A 17,996-nucleotide genomic window follows, 5' to 3' on the forward strand; every position below is an offset into this window, starting at 1 on the left:
TAACTATTTACTACTCCACCACTTAATTACTCACGTAGCATGTTAAATTTGTATTATTAATTTATATTTTTCAGTGCTATAATTCTATATATAGTCATATATCACATATGAATACACATTTTAATTGATTTAATGTCAAATATGCTAAGTCATATATCACAAGGACTAAAAGCATAATTTAGAATATCTTATGGACCAAATATATTATTATCCCTATTTTATACTAGTATATATATTTTTGATTTCAGTGCTATAATTCTATATATAGTCATATATCACGTGTGAATACACATTTTAATTGATTTAATGTCAAATATGCTAAGTCATATATCACAAGAACTAAAAGCATAATTTAAAATATCTTATGGACCAAATATATTATTATCCCTATTTTATACTAGTATATATATTTTTGTACATTTAGCTAATGGTTATAATTATTTTGGCCGAGTGGTCAAATTTGTTCAAAGTAAAAAAAAAAGGTGACTCTTCATTAAACTTTTTTGTGCGCAGTGTCCTTCAAATGCACTGGTCTTTAATTTTTATCCCTCAAATTATTGGTTTTTAATTTTTGTCCTTTGCCTAGCACACTTAGATTTAGGATTCAAATTCCCGCTTAGTCAAAAATTTTAAAAAAAATTGTCAGGTAGAATTTAAATTCACAAGGCAGAAATTCAAGGCAAAATTCTGCCTTAAACCTCTACCTTAAAGTGGAGTTTGAAACTCTGCCTGAAGCAGACAAAATTCTGCTTGCATGCCTAACTTTGGCTCGAATAGGCCTAAATTTGTTATAAAACTCTGCCTTGCGATTTTTTTTCTTTTGATTAAGCCGGGGTTCGAACTCCAAACCTCATGGTATTAGGCGAAGGACAAAAATTAAAGATCACCAATATGAGGGACAAAAAATAAAAAAACAACCCCAAAATAAGGACATTCCTGCGAATTGCCCTCTTCCTTATGAGCTAACTAGACCCAAAAAATTTCGGGCCAGCACAAGATAGAATAACTCGAAGAAATTAACTAATGTTTTTATTCTGTTAGGATGCCAACTTAAAATTCCATAATTCTGAACCTCACTTCATTGGTCAGTAGGTAATAACGTTATGCAATAATAACGAATATATCACTCGCCCCTTAATTTTAATTTATATGGCATGCGTTAGTTCCATTCAAATATATTTGGCATAATACATAAACAGGCCCTCAAACTTGGCATCAGCTGACAAGTATGCTCTTCAGCTTTGTATCTGCATAAGTAGGCACCTCAACTTGTATAAAGTTGAACACGTAAACACAAATGCTGACGTGGCACATAACTTTTTAAGGTGTACTTTATACAAGTTGAGGTGTTTAGATGATCATTTTGTAAGTTAGAATGTTCAACTGACAAAGTGGAGACAAGTTGAGGTGTCTACTTGTGCACACTCAAAGTTGGAGGGCATACTTGCCAGCTGAAACTAAATTTGAGAATCTGTTTATGTATTATGCCAATATATTTCAAAGATATTTGATACTCTATCATTTTGCAGGAATTATTAGTTATAAATTTTACAACTCTGAATAATTCAAATTCACCTAACTATCCTAATTTTAAATTCTAAACTTAATATCATATATCAAACTAACTTCTTATAATTATTTTAATATTAAGCTTTGTGTTTAGTCTAGCTCCTCATATAAAACATGAGTGAGAAAATAGGAAATTGTTGTTTTGTCTAATATAATATAATCTCATTTTTTCTAATCTTGGTCCTATCTAAATGACTTTCATCCACATTTGTCGTCTTGGTTACTTTTAAGTTTTAACAAGTTCCAATGTTTAATAGCATGTTTTTCTCATACTTATGAAATATAGTTTTACTTGCAAATAATAAAATATAGTTTTTCCACATCTCTCTAAATGTGAAAATATTAAATCAAGACAATTGGAATTGTAGACGTGTACGTGTAAAATGGACTACGCTTACATAAACTAAAAGATTTTTCATAAAAAATATTCAACTCTTTGAATCGTAAAATATCATTAGATTTAATTTATGAACAATTCCAAAATGAGAAGTAACGTCAGTCATGGAATTGCTAGATGAGGTTATAGCCTTTGATTATCTATTTCAAAATTAGTGTTTCACACGTAAAATAATGAAGCTCGACTTCCATTCAATTAATTAATGGTATATATGAGTTGATTTAGTACAATATTTAGTCTTACTTTTCCACTTTTATTATTTTAGACTGGATGAAATTGAAATGAACATTAGAAAACTTTCGATCCATATTTTAAATTGACTAAGCTTTAATCCTAAACTATCAAGGTCAATTATACAATTAATTTATATCCCACTCATGACCTCTCATGCCTATATCACCCTAATACTACCAATTTATTTGTCTTTTGAGACAATTCCCCAAAATTAAAAATTCTCTAAAAGTCAACCAAAAATACTTTTGCAAATACAATATCCAATGTAAATATAACAATAACAAATTGCTTATTCGAATTGAATTAGAGATCAAAATTTAGATTAGCTAAATAATCACAGATAATTAAAAACTAACTATCTTTACCATAAAAGGGGACAATGTAATCGAGGGAATTTAGTCATCCTTAATTAAGGGTTTCAGATTTGAGTTATGGGAACGGGAAAACCTCCACGTAGGAGCACTTTTCTTTTTATGAATCTTACGCGGCGCAAATTTAGATTAGCCAAATGGTTATATCCAAGAAAAAAACAATTCTCTTTATATCATTTTTAAATGCATATTCAAACATAGACTTTCATTACAAAAAAAATTGAAAAATATAAGTAAAAGAGGAGAAAAATAACCAAGTCAAAAGGCAATATTTTCAACACCCTTTCAACATAATATTATAAAGTCAATTCATCTTATCGAACAACAGAAATTGGGTTGCAGATAAGCTTAACACTTTGTGATTTACACATAACTAGCCACATGGTTAACTCCCAAGCACCCATATGCACCAAAAAAATATTAATAAAAAAATATTTACAAAAATTGTATTTCAGTATTTCTTTTTCTCTTTTTATATTAGAGTAGATTCCTGTACCTTTGAAACCTTAAATTACAATATTTTATTTATAAAAGAATCAGTACTGGCTCTAATTTTTTTATACTGCACACGCTAGAAAAAAGAATTAAAAATTTAGAGAACTGAGATTTTTTATTTTTTATTTAAAAAAACATAGACATGACTTCAACTTTTTCCCATAGGCAATAAAGGCCACAACGTTCTATCTTTGTACCTTCAGCTAGCTGTCCAAGAACCTGCTTGAGAAACTACAATTTCTGCACAAAATCCATTTTTACCCAGATAAAAAGAACTTACAGGTGAGTTCTGAAACTTGAACTTAAATGAAAGGTTATGTCACAGAAGAAAATATTTCTTAGATGAAATGTTTGTTGTCTTCTCTGCTTTAGTTTTCTTGCTATTCAGATGTTGCTTCTGTGTTACTTGAGCCAAGGGTCTATCGAAAACAACATCTCTTGTAGGGTCTGCTTACACTCTACCCTCTCTAGGCCCTACTTGTGAGATTACACTGAGTATGTGGTTGTTTGTCGGGAGGTTTGAGCACTGTGTTACAAGTTCATAGGCTCAGATTAGTCACCTTCTATTATTATTGTGAACTGTGAACTGGCTTTTTTATGTATGGTTTGGATGCAGTAGCTTTTGCTTAGATTCTGTACGTATTAAAAAGTTCACATGAGTACAAATGATAGATTTTGAACACAGTAAATCAGTTGGGCTGTGGTATAATTTCAAACTCGAATTCATAAAGTTCAAATCTTGAATCTGCCTGGTCTTTGAAGCATTTTATATGCTGAATTAGACTTGAATTTACTTCTAGACACTCTGGCTAAACCAATGCATACTTGAGATCTAGCAGTCAGTTGGAGGAGAAATGAGGAAAACAGAACATGTCAAATCTTGACTGGCTTCCTAGTGGTTCATGTTTGGTTTTTATGTAGTTTTTAGTTTTTACCCCAGAAAGCTTACCATATCCAAGAAGCCAATCATTTGAATTAGGTTACTGGCCATGTTGGTTTCTGGGGCCTAATTTATCGTGAGCTTAAGTTCTATACACTGACAGTATAACAAACATCTACACAGTCACTTATAAGTTAATTTACATGTAAATCTCTATGATAAACATGACTATTAGGTAACTCGGTAAAAAAGGTGGAGACACTCTTTAACAAGGGATGTCATCCGACACCGCTCGACCAGGAATGTCCACCAAATATGTGTAAATAATACAACAACAACAACAACCCAGTGAAATCCCACATCTTGGGGTCTGGGGAGGGTAGAAATATTATTTACACAAATATGTGTAAATAATATTTCTTTAATATAGTATTTACATATATCAGCCTCTCTACCACACAAAGGTAGAGGTAAGGTCTGTGTACATCTTACCCTCCTCAGATCCACTTGTGGGATTACACTGGGTATGTTGTTGTAATATACATATCTTATAGATGCATCAGTTGAAAATTATGCAAAATAAACATCAAATTGGGACAAAAAGTAAAGCTTCAAAATTTTTAAAGCTCAAATCCAAACCAACATACAAGCCGAGTTGTGATAATAGGCCGCCATCGCAACCAACATACAAGCCGAGTTGTGATAATAGGCCGCCATCGCTTATGAAGAATTTTGTGTACGTCGTTGCTTGCTGTTTCAGCTTAAATTCACAGATACTGTAAAAAGTATATACAACTTAAATTATGTCATTGGCTTGAGGACTAACTAACTTCCCATTACTACAGGCACAAAAAAATGGAACCAGAAGAACACATAAAGCTTCATGCCATAATGATACCAGCACCTCTACAAGGCCACATTGTACCATTCATCAATCTTGCAATAAAGCTTGCATCAAAGGGTCTCACCATAACTTTTGTCAATACACAATTTACTCATCAAAGGTTGATGAAAGCTCAATCAATCTCCGACAGCTCCCTGGATTACGACATTTTCTCCGAGGCGCGGAACTCTGGCCTTGACGTTCGATACACAACGATATCCGATGGTTTCCCGCTGAATTTCTATCGAGCAGGAAACCACGATCAGTTCATGGAAGGCTTGTTCCATGTTTTCTCAGCACATGTGGATGATCTTGTTGGAAATCTTGTTAATTCCAACCATAATCCTCCAGTTTCTTGCCTAATAGCTGACAGTTTCTATGTTTGGCCATCAGAGATTGCTAAGAAATATAACCTTGTTAACATATCAGTGTGGACTGAACCAGCTCTGGCATTCACAAGTTACTATCATATGGACCTCTTAAGAATTAATGGTCACTTTGGTTCTCAAGGTGTGATTTCTTAACCCCCCCCCCCCCTCCCCCCCCCCCCCCCCTCCCTCTTGATTTTGTAGCTAAATCTTCTTGAAATAGAGTAAAAATTTCCATTCTTGACAGATAATCGTGAGGACACGATACATTATATACCAGGCGTTGAGGCTATTGAACCGGGAGATCTTCCTTCATACATTCAAGATCCCGAGCCATGGGGTATAATGCACCGGTACATGTTCAAGTCACTTGAAGATGCACGGAAAGCGGACATTATCATCTGCAACACGGTACAAGAGCTGGAGTCCTCAACAATATCAGCACTACAAGAGAAGACACCATTCTATGCACTTGGACCAATTTTCCCAAATGGCTTCACCAAAAGCACTATACCAACAAACCTATGGACGGAATCGGACCCCGTCCAGTGGCTAAACAGTAAACCAAAAGGTACAGTTATGTACATTTCATTTGGGAGTCTTGCAAATATTAGTAGACAAGATATTCTTGAAATGGCTCATGGACTTCTCCTTAGCAGAGTTAGTTTTATTTGGGTGGTTCGTCCCGACATCACGTCGTCTGAGGAAAGTAATCTTTTGCCATCAAGATTTGAGGACGACGTAAAAGACAGGGGATTAGTTGTGCCGTGGTGTAGCCAAATCGATGTAATTTCACATCAAGCTATAGGAGGATTCTTGACTCATTGCGGGTGGAATTCGGTTTTGGAGAGTATTTGGTGCAAAGTTCCAATGTTGTGTTTTCCTATATTCACTGATCAATTTACAAACAGGAAACTGGTGGTTAGTGAGTGGAAAGTTGGTGTTAATCTTTGCAGTGGAAGAGTCCTCAAAGGTCAAGAAATTGCACGGAAAATCGACTGTTTCATCACCGAAGCCAATAAATTAAGGATCAATCTAGAGGAAACAAGGAAGAAGCTCGAAGATGCATTATCCGAAAACGGATCTTCAGGAAGAAATTACAAACAATTAATCTGTGACCTCAAGTCCAAAATTCTGCAGAAAGGCAAGATTAACTAGACAGATTACTTTAAGTATGGTAAGGAGAAAAATATCTGTATTGGAACGAAATGCATACTACACATATCCATATAACGGATCCCAACTTATTTCCAGATTGAAGCTTAGTCCACTGATTGATTGAACAAGAATAAATATATTAATGATCACGCCCTTCTTCACATGTAACTCTAACTCCATAATAAGTCAGATCAGACTCGGATCCAGGATTTGAACGATCCGAGTTTGAGATCTACCACATCCCATTACTGGGTTTGAAATCTATTATTTATACTTATTTACTTGATTTTTAGCACATATATAGACCCCGAGCAAAAACTACTGGATTTGGATGAATCCATAAGAAGTTACCTTCTACATCCGCCTCCGAGTCAAAGTATCGTAACATGTTTGTAAACCTTTCTTGTCTCATCAGTTTCATAAACCTAACTGTAATATCAACTTTTCTACATAAATAAGAAAATCTAAACAGTATACATGACTAAAAAACAAAAACAAAAAACAAAAAAGGCTATATCAGCTCAAATAAAACAAAATAGATATAGAGAACTACATATTGGTTCCATAAGTCAATATTGATACCAAGGATTTACAGGTCTTTCGAGACAACTTCCTTACATGTAATTTTATCTATATGTACTATTTTAACAACTTCACTTACCATACACCATTGATACAAGGATTTGTTGGTCTTTCGAGACAACTTTCTGAAATGTGATTTTAGGTCTATCCGTCCCCTTTTAACACTTTCACTTACCATAGTTTTACACCTACGGTGCATATATAGGTCGAGCCAGAACAAGTCCAAACCATCTCGAGTGACCTTCTCGTGCTTTATCCTCAGTATGTGCTACTTACACCTTCCGGCGATATCGGCTCAAATAAAATAGAAATCATATTGAGAACTATATATTGGTTGCATAAGTGCATCACTAATTCACCATATAACATAACCTCCTGGACAAAATTAGCATGAAATTGATTAGAATCTCTCTATAACAATCATCTTCTATAACAACATTTAACAATAACTACCATGTTTTCTGTGAAACCGATCTTTGATGTCATGTTATATATAACAACATTTCACTATGTAGCCAAAAAATATCAAATCAAACAACGTTATTATAGAGAGGTTTGACTGCAATACAACAATAACCAGAGTTCCGACCTCTCTATAACAGTCATCTTCAATAACAAACCTGTTTTCTGTGAAACCGATTTTTGATGTTATGTTATACTACATGTCTTACATAACAACATTTCGCTATGACAACCAAAATATATTGCAACAAACGACACTGTATTAGAAAGGCTTGACTATAATACAACAATAACCTTACGACAAAATTAGCATGAAATTGATCCAACTTCTCTATAACAATATTTCAGTATAACAGACATATTTTCTATTAAACCGATCTTTCATGTCATGTTATATGTTCTACATAACAACATTTCACAATAACAAAAAAAAAAAAAAAAAAAAAAACTACCTTGTTATATACTAAGATAATATCTATCACATAAACAAAGCCTCATAATGTTCAGCAAGCTTATCTCTTGTTCCTTCCAATTGTTCCTTCAATAGTAACAGTTCACTCAAATTTCCACACTCTTCAACATCAATTTTGTCCAACCAATCACATAGGCCATTCTTCTGGGACCCAGAAAGACCCAAATTTTTGGGAAAAGTGGGACCCAATAGACCCAATTTTCAGAGAATGTAAGTTGGGGAATGTGGGACCCAGAAGACCCAATTTCATTCTTCTGAAGTTGAGGAAAGTGGGTCCCAGAAGACCCAATTTCCGAAGAATGAAATTGGGGAAAGTGGGTCCCACAAGACCCACCTTCTGAATAATGAACAGTAATAGAAAATGTTGAAATGTGAGAAGGATAAAAGAGAAGTGTGTCAAATTTATTTGTGGCTCCAAATGACTCTTCAATATGGGGGAGAATAAAAGGGCATTTTTATATCATAGTTGTGCACTAAAATAATAGTACTTCCTCTGTCCAATTTATGTGATATAATTTAACTGAACATTTAGTTTAAGAAATAAAAGAAGATTTTTGAATCTTGTGGTCTAAAATAAGTCAAAAGTATTTGTGTGGTTATAAATCATTTCGTTATGCATAAAAAGTAAAGTTTACAGTTAAATTGTTGTCAAATAAGAAAATGTTTCATTCTTTTTTTAACAGATTAAAAAGGAAAGTGTATCACACAAATTGGGACAGGGGGAGTACTCCCTCCGCCACAAAGTTTAATAAATAAAGAGAGGCTTCTGAATCATGCGATTTTAAATAAAAGATATGTGTAGTCTTTTAAATCTTGTGGTCTTAAACTTGTCCTGAGATTGAAAAAATTACTAAATATAGAAATAAACACTCTTTTTGAGACATATCAAAAACGAAAGTAAGACACTTAAATTGGGACGAAGGGAGTAATCGACAATTATTCTTTTTATAATAATATATGAGATGCATATTTTATAGGAATAATAGCATTTTTGGACCCTCAATTATTGATAAATTTTAATTTTAGTCTTTATGATATCTGACTAAACACATTAAGTCTTCAATTGATTGATTTTTGCATTTTTGATCCCTTTGCTTGTGACTATTCATAAATTTATCGTAATTATTAAAACATTCCACCACTTAATAACTCATATGATATGTTAAATTTGTATTGTTAATTTATATTGGGTAAATACATAAACCCCCCCCCCCCCCCCAAACGTATAGTCAGATTAATTATGACGCACTCAACCTTTGCGGGGGACCTATTACCCCCCCCCCCCAGTCTTAATTTTTCAGTATTTTAGTACCATTTTCGACTGACGTGCCAAAAAAAAAATTATGCCGAGTCACTGACAGTGACGTCAGTCAGAAAATGGTACTAAAATACTGAAAAATTAAGACTGGGGGGGGGGGGGGTAATAGATCGTCCGCAAAGATTGAGTGCGTCATAATTAATCTGGCTATACGTTGGGGTTTTTTTTTAATGTATTAATCCATTTATATTTGACAGTACTATAATTCTATATATAGTCATATATCACATATTTTCTACATGAAATGATCAAAACAACACATTTCAACTAATTAAAGTTTAAATACACTGAGTCATATATTACAAAGGAAAAAAAAGCATAATTTACCAATAACTTTGGGACATCTTAATTCTATTCTAAGATATTTCAAAAGATGTTTGATAATCTATCGTTTTGCTGGAAAGATTAATTTATATAAATTTTACAACACTCAATAATTCAAACTCATCTAACTATCCGAATTTTAAATTTTAACTTGATATCTTATATCAAACTAACTTCTTAAAATTACTTTAAGATATAAAGGACAATTGTTGTTGTTATTGTTTTTGTATGAATTTGAAAAAGAATTAGAGGTGTTGAGCATATTCGAAGGTTGTTGAAGTTTTAAAGTTGAGATAGTGCTAAACTCATTATAGATCCTTAGTTGTTGATGAGATTCGAAAATGAAGAAAGAATTTCGAATCCACCATTGTTGAACCTGAAAATCTTGAAGAACAAAAAAATGGGTTTGTCGAAATTCTTGGTTGTTGGCCAAATTGATTGTTAGGGTTTGGTGATGATTTTATTGTAAAGTTGTAGTTGAAATTTGAGCTTGATTGGTGCAGATTTAGCTGAGTTTTAGTTGAATTTTGAGACCAAAATAGATTTTGAGCTCTTGAAAATGGGTGATAAAATGGGGATGAAGATCTCTTGAAAATCAGATTTGGAACTGATACGTGGCCATTTCGTATAGAGCCCCCCCCCCCCCTCCTTTTTTTTTTTGTTTTTAAAAAAAAGTTCCCACGCTCTTGAAGGAGGTGTTCTCACGCCCTCCTCCACGTCAGCACATAAGGTGAAAAAAATACAAAAAAAAAACTTTTTTTGGGGGTGGGGGGTGGGTGAGTGTATTAGGACCCTCGTAAAAGTAAGGTGTGTCGCAATAACTTTGACCAAAGTTCAGGATTACTAGTGTCTTATCCCATTACTTTAATATTAGGCTTTGTACTTAGTCTAGCTCTTCATATAAAAAATGAGTGAGACAATAGGAATTTGTAGTTTGGTATGATATAACCTAATCTTATTTTGTCTATTCTTGGTCCTACCTATATTCCTTTCATCCACTTTTGTAGTCTTGGTTACTTTTAAGCTTTAACAAGTTACAATTTTTAGCAGCATATTTTTCTCATACTTATGAAATATAATTTTACTGTAAATACTGAATCCCCCCCCCCCCCCCCCCCCCTCCCCATCTCTCTAAATGTGAAAATAGCAAATCAAGAGTACATGAATTGTAGACATGTACATGTAAAAAGGACAACGCTTACATGAACTAAGACACTATAACTTTATCATTTTTCATGAAAAATATATAAACCGTTGAATTATAAAATAAATGTGAATCGTAAAATGTCCTTACATGTAATTTTTGAACAATTCAGAAAAGAAATGTAACATCAATCATGGAATTGTGATTATAGTCTTTGATATCTATTTCATAATGAAGTTCGACTTCCTTTCAATTGATTAATGATATACTATGTGAGTTGATTTAGTATAATATTTAGTCTTACTTTTCCACTTTTATTATTTTAGACCGGATGAAAATGAGATCAACGTTAGAAACTTTCAATCCATATTTTAAATTGACTAAGCTTTAATCCTAAACTAGTTAAGGTCAATTATACAAATAATTTATATCCCATTCATGACCTATCATGCCTATATCACTCCAATACTTTTAATTTATTTGCCTTTTAATTATCCGAAATTAAAAACTCTCTAGAAGTCACATAAATGTATAGCCAAGCCAAAAAATACTCTTGCAAACACCATATCAAAAGTAAATATAACAATAACAAATTACTTATTCGCATTGAATTAGAGAACACATATAATTCAAAACTAATTATCTTTAGACGATGAGATCGATGAGATTTAGTCACCTTTAACTAGAAGTTTCAGGTTCAAGTCATAAAAACGGAAAAACTCCATGTAGGTGCTTTTCTCTCTTTACGAGTCTTACACGGCACAAATTTAAATTAATCTAAATGCATAATCAAACATACACTTTCTTAACAAAATAATTAAAAAGTATAAGTAAAAGAGAAGGAAAAGAACCAAGTCAAAAGCCAATATTTTCATCATCCTTTCAACATAATATAAAATCATCATCCTTTCAAAAGCCAATTCAACTCATCGAACAATACAAGAGAGATTGGGTTGCGGATAGGCTTAACACATTGTGATTTACACATAACAAGCCACATGGTTAACTCCCAAGCACCCATATGCACCAAAAAAGAATAATAATAAAATATTAAAAACTATATTTCTGTATTTCTTTTTATCTTTTTATATTAGAGTAGATTCCTATACCTGTGAACTCTTAAATTACAATATTTTACTACAATTTTGGCCCTGCTATTCAGTTTATTCCATTAGTTGCCGATAAACGTTTTTGTAATTAGAGCCAAAGTTTAAGGGCTCTTAATTTCCCAACAAAGGCCATAATGTCAGGGATACATGCGGATAACTCAGAGTACCATTAAAATCACACTTTAACCACTGACTTTACATGTGGATGTTTTGGACCCACAACATGAAGTATATGACTTACAGTGCATTTTTTGTTGGAGTTACTATTTTGAAGTAATATAAAATTGGTGAGATTAGATATAATACTAAATTAAATTTGAGAAGCCAATAACGCATAATTGTGATTCATAATATCCATATTTGTGATTCATTATAATACTTGAGTTGAAAGTAGATTTGTTTCTTATTAATTTTACTTATAAAACAGCTAAAAATAAAATAAAAATGGGTACCATTTATTATATTGTAGTCAGCTATCTAACACGCATAACAACAACAATTCAGTGAAATTTCATAACGTGGGGTTTGAAAAGAATAGAGTGTACGCAGACCTTACTCTTATCAAGATAGGACGACTGTTTCCGGAAGCTATCTAACACGCATAGCAATCAAATACGTTTGTTGTCATTAATATAAACACTAAAAGAATTATGAGGAACGAAATGATCACATTTGATTAACTCCAAAAGCAACACATTTGATTAACTCCAAAAGCAATATAATTATGACTCAAAGATCAGCCAACCATAATTAAAAATAAAACAGAAGCAGATTAAAAAGATCACTGCGTGATATCCTAACCTATTGGATTTGGCTCAAAAATATCCTCCTTCTACCTATTGGTCCAAAAATGCCCCTTCATGTACCTATTTGGACCAAAAATGTCCTCAACGTTATCTTTTGGCTTAAAAATGCCCCTAAAACTGACAGTTGACTAGATGAGGCTTTATAAATAAATTAAAAAAAAGCCACGTGGCAGTGTATGATTGGTCCAGATACTATTTCAATATGAATTAAATTACTCAACCCAGATATATTGATGCGACCCAATCCAAATTTCTAATTATTAACCCCCTGCACAAACGCCACTCGACTCCTTTCTTCTTCCTCATATATTCACGAGGAATGTAATGACTAATATACGTCGCTCATATTTTGTCATCTACAGATATAATAAATGATCATCACATTAGTTCAATCAAATTATATTATTACTGCTATTCTCAAGTCTAAGAAGCAACAACACTTAGTAAAGCTATAGGAAATTAGTCACAAAAATAGAACGAAGAAGAGACTTATATGGGAGCTAGGGGGAAACAAAGTGATTTTCTTCACTTCCTACAACAAATTACTCTCGCCTTGGTCGAAATGAATTTCCTATACAGATTAAGGCGCTATGCAGATGAAAGATGTCGGGGTGGTGGTTAATAATTAGGAATTCGGGTTTAATTATATGGGTGAGTTGGATTAATAAATATGAGTTGAGTAATTTAATTCACATTGAAATAGTATCTGGACCAATCATACACTGCCACGTGGTTTTTTTAAATTTTTATAAAGCCTCATCTAGTCAACTGTCAGTTTTAGGGGCATTTTTAAGCCAAAAGATAACGTTGAGGGCATTTTTGGTCCAAATAGGTAGATGGAGAGGCATTTTTAGACTAATAGGTGGAAGGAAGGTATTTTTGAGCCAAATCCAATAGGTTCCCTTTTCCGAAATAACAAACGAATAAATTCAAAAACCAATTGAAGGACTAGAATTTGTTCGACACAGCAAAATTTTCTCTTTAATTTTTGATGAACCAATATATAAATCTTTAATTGATGACTCTATGCATATGATAATCTCAGCACGTATAAGATAATAGCTTGGCCCCTGCTTAGCACGGGCTAACCCCACTAGTTCTTTATAAAAGAATCAGGAGTGGCTCTAAGTTTTTTATTGTACACGCCAGAAAAAGAATTTAAAAATTAGAGAACTGAGGTCTTTCTTTTTTTTAAAAAAAGCATAGATATGACTTCCAACTTTTTCCCATAGGCAATATAGGCCACTACATTCTCTCTTTGTACCTTCATCTAGCTATCTAAGAACCTGTTTGAGAAACTACAATTTTTGCACAAAATCTATTTTTACTCCACTGAAAAGAGGTTACAGGTGAGCTCTAAAACTTCTTATAACACTTATATGCTTGTTACAGAACTAATACTTATTGGATTTTTACTTATTTGTTTCTTGTTCAGAAGTGAGCTATGAAACTTCTTTAACTTAAATAATACTGATTCTGCGTACTATTAGTTTGAGATGAGCTTAAATTGAGCGACACAGATCATGAGAATTCACAGAGCTGATCTCAACTTGTTTGAGATTGAGACGTTATTGTTGTTTCTATTTGTTTCTTGGGAGGTTTGACCATTGTGTTGCAACTCGTCTGACCTTTTTGTCATGCATTCTCTTGAGCAAGAGGTTCTTTCGGAAACAGCCTCTCTACCTTGCAAGGTAGAGGTAAGGTCTGCGTACACTCTACCCTGCCTAGAACCCACTTGTGAGATTACACTGGGTAAGTCGTTGTTGTTGCTGCCATCCCACTTGGCTTTCCTTTCACTACAAATTTCTTGAAACTTTGATGCATCTTTTGTGCTGAGTTGACTTGAATTGCTTCTAGACACACTGGTTAATCCAATAAAAACCTGAGATCTAGTAGTCAGTTGGAGGAGATATGAGGAAAACATAACATGTCAAATGTTGATTGGCTTCCTTCTGCCCATGTTTGGTTTTCTATAGTTTCTTGCATTCAAAAGTCATGGAGCATAACTCTGTGTGTGGTTAAATTGAAGTCAATTTCCATGGAAGTTTTTTTCCTGTAAAATATTTTCCAGAAAAATGTTTCCCATTTTTGTTTAGTGAGTGAAGAATATTTTTCGCGAGAAGAATATACATTAGAGACTAATAACAGTATTAGCACATCGAAGAGTGTTTTGATGAAACTTTTGAGTATTAAAGATTACTATCTAAATGATAGTCCGAACAGATAATATGAAGTTAAAAGTTAAGAGTACTATTCTAAGGGAAAGGCCGTCCCCCGTAAGTGAGGGAAGTCATTTTTTTTTTTCCCTTTTGATGGAAAATACTTTCCATGGAAAAGCATTATGTTAACAACTATCAAAAATAGACTAGTTTCTCGCAGATTTTTTTTTCCTGGAAGATGACTTCCGTCGTACCAAACACACCCTTAGAAGCCAATCTTTTGAATGGGGGTTATTGGGGATGTTGGTTTCTGGTGCCTATATGTCATTTGGCTTGAGATCTAACTCTTTCACACCATTACTACAGGCACAAAGATATGGAACCAGAAGAAAACATAAAACCTCATGCCATAATGATACCAGTACCTCTACAAGGCCACATTGTACCATTCATCAATCTTGCAATAAAGCTTGCATCAAAGGGTCTCACCATAACTTTTGTCAACACAGAAAAAACTCATCAAAGGTTGATGAAAGCTCGATCAATCTCTGAAAACTCTCCGGATTACGACATTTTCTCCGAGGCACGAAAGTCTGGCCTTGACATTCGATACACAACGATAACCGATGGTTTCCCACTGAATTTCGATCGGATGGGGAAACACGATCAGTTCCTAGAAGGGTTGTTCCATGTTTTCTCAGCACATGTGGATGAACTCGTGGGAAATCTTGTCAATTCTAACCATAATCCTCCAGCTTCTTGCCTAATAGCTGACAGTTTCTATGTTTGGCCATCAGAGATTGCCAAGAAATATAACCTTGTTAACATATCAATGTGGACTGAACCAGCTCTGGCATTTACAAGCTACTATCATATGGACCTCTTAAAAATTAATGGTCACTTTGGTTGTCAAGGTATGATCCCCTGCCCCTCCCCCACACCTTGATTCCGTAGCTAAATGTTCTTTTCTTTCTGATAAATCAAAATATTTCATAAAAATGTACATCAAAAAGTTGTTAACTACAGTAAGACCTCTCTATAACAGTCATCTTTTATAACAAAATTTCACTATAACAACCATCTTTCCTGTGGAACCGATTTTTCATATTATGTTATATTATATGTTCTCTATAACAGCATTACGCTATAGTAGCCAAAAAATATCAGGACAAACCATGTTGTTATAGAGAGGTTTGACTGTACAAAATGGCATAATACAAGTATATATTAGGCCTCAAAAGCATCTAATCGATAAAATGGGATCTCTCCACTTTGCACCATAACTACAATCAAGTTATCAAAGAGGTTGTTTTTTATTCTTATTACCGAGTTCTCAACTCCTTCGAACATTCTTCCTAGAGTTTATGTTTTGTGCCCTAACAGTTGTAATATTTTCACATTATCAAGTTAGAGTGTTTATAACAAACATGATCTGATAACCCAGAAAATAAAGCAGATAACCTATTATAACAAGTTAACTTACACAAATAGAGTAAAAGTTTCCATTCTTTGACAGATAATCGTGAGGACACGATACATTATATACCAGGCGTTGAGGCTATTGAACCGGGAGATCTTCCTTCATACATTCAGGATCCCGAGCCATGGGGTATACTGCACCGGTACATGTTCAAGTCACTTGAAGATGCACGGAAAGCGGACATGATCATCTGCAACACAGTACAAGAACTAGAGTCCTCAACAATTTCAGCTCTACAAGAGAAAAAACCATTTTATTCAGTCGGACCAATTTTCCCAAACGGCTTCACCAGAAGCACCATTCCGACAAACCTATGGGCCGAATCAGACCCCATCCAGTGGCTAAACAGTAAACCAAAAGGTTCAGTTATGTACATTTCATTTGGAAGTCTTGCAAATATTAGTAGACAAGATATTCTTGAAATGGCTCATGGACTTCTACTTAGTAGAGCTAGTTTTATTTGGGTGCTTTGTCCCGATAGCACATGGACTGAGGAAAGTATTCTTTTGCCATCAAGATTTGAGGACGACATAAAAGACAGGGGATTAGTTGTGCCATGGTGTAGCCAAATTGATGTAATTTCACATCCGGCTATCGGAGGATTCTTGACACATTGCGGATGGAATTCTGTTTTGGAGAGTATTTGGTGCAAAGTTCCAATGTTGTGTTTTCCTATATTCACTGATCAATTGACTAACAGGAGACTTGTGGTTAGTGAATGGAAGGTTGGTTTTGATCTTTGCAGTGGAAGAATCCTCAGTAAACAAGAAATTGCACGCAAAATCGACTGTTTCATCACTGAAGCCGATAAATTAAGGATCAATCTAGAGGAAACAAGGAAGAAGCTCGAAGATGCATTATCCGAAAACGGATCTTCAGGAAGAAATTACAAACAATTAATCTGTGACCTCAAGTCCAAAATTCTGCAGAAAGGGAAGATTAACTAGATAGCTTACTTTAAGTATGGTAAGGAGAAAAATATCTGTATTGGAACGAAATGCATACTACATATGATCCATATAATGGATCCCAACTTATTCTCGGATTGAAGCTTAGTCTACAGATTGATTGAATAAGAATAAATATATTAATGATCCTGCGCTTCTTCACATGTAAATATAACTCCATAATAAGCAGATCAGATGCGGATCCAGGATTTGAACATTATGGATTCAAGTTCGAGATCTACCACATCCCATTACTGGGTTTGAAATCTATTATTTACACTTATTTACTTGATTTTTAGCACATACACAGACTGAGCAAAAACTACTGGATTTGGATGAACCATAAGAAGTTAGCTTCTACATCCGCCTCCGAGTCAAAGTATCATAACATGTTTGTAAACCTTTCTTGTCTCATCAGTTTCATAACCTAACTGTAATATCAACTTTTCTACATAAATAAGATAATTTAAACAGTATACATGATTAAAAAGCAAAAAAAGAAAAAGCTATATCAGCTCAAATAAAACAAAATAGATATAGAGAACTACATATTGGTTCCATAAGTCAATATTGATACCAAGGATTTACAGGTCTTTCGAGACAACTTCCTTACATGTAATTTTATCTATATGTACTGTTTTAACAACTTCACTTACCATACACCATTGATACAAGGATTTGTTGGTTTTTCGAGACAACTTTTTGACATGTGATTTTAGGTCTATCCGTCCCCTTTTTACACCTTCACTTACCATAGTTTTACACCTATGGTGCATACCTAGGTCGAGCCATAACATGTCCAAACCATCTCGAGTGACCTTCTCGTATTTTATCCTCA

General features: G+C 33.8%; 2 protein-coding genes across 2 annotated transcripts; both read left to right on the forward strand.

Annotated features, from left to right (window-relative positions):
- The first annotated feature begins 3,207 nt into the window (after positions 1-3,207).
- On the forward strand, positions 3,208-6,462 carry LOC132640046 (UDP-glycosyltransferase 86A1-like). Its single transcript, XM_060356466.1, has 3 exons — positions 3,208-3,348; positions 4,792-5,339; positions 5,445-6,462. The coding sequence occupies exons 2-3, from the start codon at positions 4,802-4,804 to the stop codon at positions 6,353-6,355; spliced, it is 1,449 nt and encodes a 482-aa protein (XP_060212449.1). The 5' UTR covers positions 3,208-3,348; positions 4,792-4,801; the 3' UTR covers positions 6,356-6,462.
- A 7,251-nt stretch (positions 6,463-13,713) lies between these two features.
- Positions 13,714-17,445, forward strand: LOC132640047 (UDP-glycosyltransferase 86A1-like). The gene is made up of 3 exons (XM_060356467.1): positions 13,714-13,921; positions 15,098-15,645; positions 16,248-17,445. Exons 2-3 carry the CDS (start codon positions 15,108-15,110, stop codon positions 17,156-17,158), a joined length of 1,449 nt encoding a protein of 482 aa, XP_060212450.1. The 5' UTR covers positions 13,714-13,921; positions 15,098-15,107; the 3' UTR covers positions 17,159-17,445.
- Positions 17,446-17,996: the final 551 nt, after the last annotated feature.

Source organism: Lycium barbarum, chromosome 5 (genome assembly GCF_019175385.1).
Source record: "Lycium barbarum isolate Lr01 chromosome 5, ASM1917538v2, whole genome shotgun sequence".
NCBI lineage: Eukaryota > Viridiplantae > Streptophyta > Magnoliopsida > Solanales > Solanaceae > Lycium > Lycium barbarum.